The 2,939-nt window shown below is 54.4% G+C and overlaps 2 protein-coding genes across 2 annotated transcripts in view; one reads left to right on the plus strand and one right to left on the minus strand.

The window, feature by feature from the left end:
- Window positions 1-1,231, plus strand: part of PTSG_10201 (uncharacterized protein) — a gene marked incomplete at its 5' end in the record, with an annotated part of 6,116 nt that extends 4,885 nt beyond the window's left edge. The window contains one exon of the mRNA XM_004988483.1: window positions 1-1,231. This exon is cut by the window's left edge and continues 1,523 nt beyond it. Within this exon, the coding sequence (XP_004988540.1) occupies window positions 1-961 (961 nt within the window). The 3' untranslated portion in view covers window positions 962-1,231.
- A 188-nt stretch (window positions 1,232-1,419) lies between these two features.
- Window positions 1,420-2,939, minus strand: part of PTSG_10202 (uncharacterized protein) — a gene marked incomplete at both ends in the record, with an annotated part of 3,791 nt that continues 2,271 nt past the window's right edge. The window contains 4 exons of the mRNA XM_004988484.1: window positions 1,420-1,529; window positions 1,790-1,830; window positions 2,114-2,399; window positions 2,721-2,748. Coding sequence (XP_004988541.1) covers window positions 1,420-1,529; window positions 1,790-1,830; window positions 2,114-2,399; window positions 2,721-2,748 — 465 coding nt within the window. The remainder of the gene's footprint in view (window positions 1,530-1,789; window positions 1,831-2,113; window positions 2,400-2,720; window positions 2,749-2,939) is intronic.

Below are 2,939 nucleotides of genomic sequence, written 5' to 3' on the forward strand. Positions count from 1 at the left end.
CGAGGATGATGGTGGTGACAGCAGCACCAACAACAACAGCACCAGCAACACCAACAACAGCAACAGCAACAGCAGGAGTAGCAGCTCGGATGACGATGGTGACAAAGGCCCTGGTTGCGAGAGTGGACAAGCGACTGCACGTGGTGATGGACGGGAAGTGGCGCCGCCTGTATCGCCCACACCGTTATCACCGTCACAACCAACAACGACAACGACAACGACAACGATGACACAACCACCTCCACCGCACGTGTCAGCATTGCCTAGGATGGCGACGGCTGCAGCGGCAATGCCCCGTGAACACGAGCAGGCCGCGTGGTTCTTCGGCCGCATGTCGACACAGGCGGCAGAGCGGCTGCTGCTGGAGAAGGCGGAACCGTCAACGTTCGTCGTGCGCCAGTCAGCACGCACTGGTGGCCGCAGCCGTGAGGATGGTTGTGGTGGTGGTGTTGGTTGTGGTGGTGTTGGGAACGGCGGAGGTAAGAGCCGCGGCAGCAAGAGGGCTGGTCAATCCGCCGGTGATGGTGGTGATGACAGACATGTTTCGACCACTGATGGCTTGGCCAACCACGACAACAGAACCAATGGCAACAATAGTAGCAGTCACAGGAGCAGCGCGACTGCTACTTCCTCTTCCCACCAGGGCGGCGGCGGTGGTGGTGGTGGCAACCATGATGATGGCGCGGTGTTTCAGCTGTCTGTGCGCACGCCGACGCGTGTTGTCCACTATGACGTGGTGTGGCAGGCTGGGCTGGGGCGGTTCGCGCTGCAAGGCAAAGGCAGTTTTCCTTCGCTGTCGGACCTTGTTCGCCACTTCCAGAAGCACGCGCTTGCCTACAGCTCTGGTTGCCCCGTGCTGCTGGGTGAGGGCTATGGCGTGCGGGGATTACTGCCGTCGTCCTCGTCCACCGTGACCACCCCGACCCGCCGCACACTCATCTCCCTCAAGCGCACCACATGATGTGCCGTTTGTTTGTTTTGTTTTGTTTGTTTTGTTTGTTTTGTTTGTGTGTGTGTGTGTGTATGTCTGTCTGTCTGTCTGTCTCTGTGTGTGTGATATCAGCTTGGCACGTCGACGTGTCGTTCTTGTCAGCGTATTTGTGTACATGTAGGTTCGACCATGACAAGACAGCAGCTTGCTGCTTGATGCTTGATGCTTGATGCTTGCTGCTTGATGCTTGATGCTTGTTGTGTCTATGTACAGCAACTTGTGTAAACGAACAACCATGCACGGCAGAGTGTCCACAGGACACGAGAAGCAAATACGCGTGCACTTGCGCATGGACAGACATGTTTGATGAATCAGCTGTCAAACCAGACAAAACTCTGATCACCTTTACAAGCAGCAGGACGCAGGCATGGACCGGTTCACACGAGGGGCGGGGCAGGTGGTTATGTGACAATGTGCATGGGTTTGAGTTACTGTTTCGGGATGATGACGGGCGCAGTTGGACCGGAGGCTTGTGCCCATTTACTTCGATCTTCCAGCTTGGGCCACAGCCGATCGGGCGGGACCGCTGGCTCAACGCCTGTCACCACAACCAAATTTGTGTGTGTGTGCGCGCGCGCGTGTGTGCGTGTGAGTGCGTGTGTGTGCGCGCACGCGGTGTGTGCGTGTGAGTGCGTGTGTGTGTGTGTGTGTGTGTGTGTGTGTGTCTGTGTGTGTGTGTGTCTGTGTGTCTGTGTGTCTGTGTGTATCTGTGTGTCTGTGTGTGTGTCTGTGTGTGTGCATGTGCGATCATGTGTAATCATGGCCATGGTGGTGCTGCGAGATGATTGATCCACTTACATGCTGGGAGCATGGAATATGTGTCGCTGTTTGTTGGTTTCCTGTATAAAGCGGGGGAAAGGTACCATGTTCGTGAGGAAGAGCACACATGTGACCAAGCGATCCGGGCAAGCAAGCAGGCTGATTGTGCACACCACATTGAACAACACAAGCAGCAAGCGCACTCTCTTTTCGACCGTGACTCGTACACACGCACACACAAGCATGCACACTCACACAAGCATGCACACTCACACAAACACTCTCACAAGCACAAACACAGTTCCCTGACACCCCCCCCCAACACACACACACGCGCGCGCGCAATCACACGCACAAACTCACCAGATCAATCCGGCCTTTGTGTTGATGACGACAGGGTGGTGTCGCTGTTCATCTTCTTTCGCCTTGTTCTTGTTCTTGTTCTTGTTGTTCTTGCTCTCCTTTGCATTCATCGCCTTTGGCTTCTCCTCCTCCACCTCTTCTCCTTCCTCTCCTCCTGCCGTTCCATTGTCCTTTAACAATGACTCTCCTTTCTTCTCCTCCTTCTCCGCCTCCTCCGCTTCCTGTCTCCTCTGTCCCCTCCTCCTCGCAATCGATGACACCGTGCCCATGATGGCGATGCGACCGACTGATGACGGAAGTTGAATGCAAAAGAAGTGTAAGTGCTTGCGGGGATATTTTCGCTTGACATTTCAGGTTCATATCTTGTGTCATCCACTCGCACTCATCATACGCACTGACACACACACAGACACACTCGCACATACATTCACACGCACTGACACACACACTCACACATACACTCACACACACACATTCACACACACTCACACACACACACACACTCACACAGACTCACACACACACACACATTCACGCACACATACACATACAAACTCACACTCACACACACACATGCCGCTCACCTTTGGGTTTTTACGAAGCTGACCGTAGTAGATCAGCAGGTACCCAACAACCTGTAAAACGGGGGAAGGGAGGGGGTGGGATCAAAGAGAAAAAACAAGGAAGAAGGGGATAGTAAGGGGTGCTTCACATGCGAGCCACACTGCGAGCTGGTGTGTCGTGTGTGTTGTGAGAGTATTAGAGGAGGGGGGGGGTATGTGAGTGGGTAGTGGGGTGAGAGCTCGAGAGATGAGGAGAAAAAGAA

The sequence above is a fragment of the Salpingoeca rosetta genome (assembly GCF_000188695.1).
Source record: "Salpingoeca rosetta unplaced genomic scaffold supercont1.35, whole genome shotgun sequence".
NCBI classification, from domain to species: Eukaryota; class Choanoflagellata; order Craspedida; family Salpingoecidae; genus Salpingoeca; species Salpingoeca rosetta.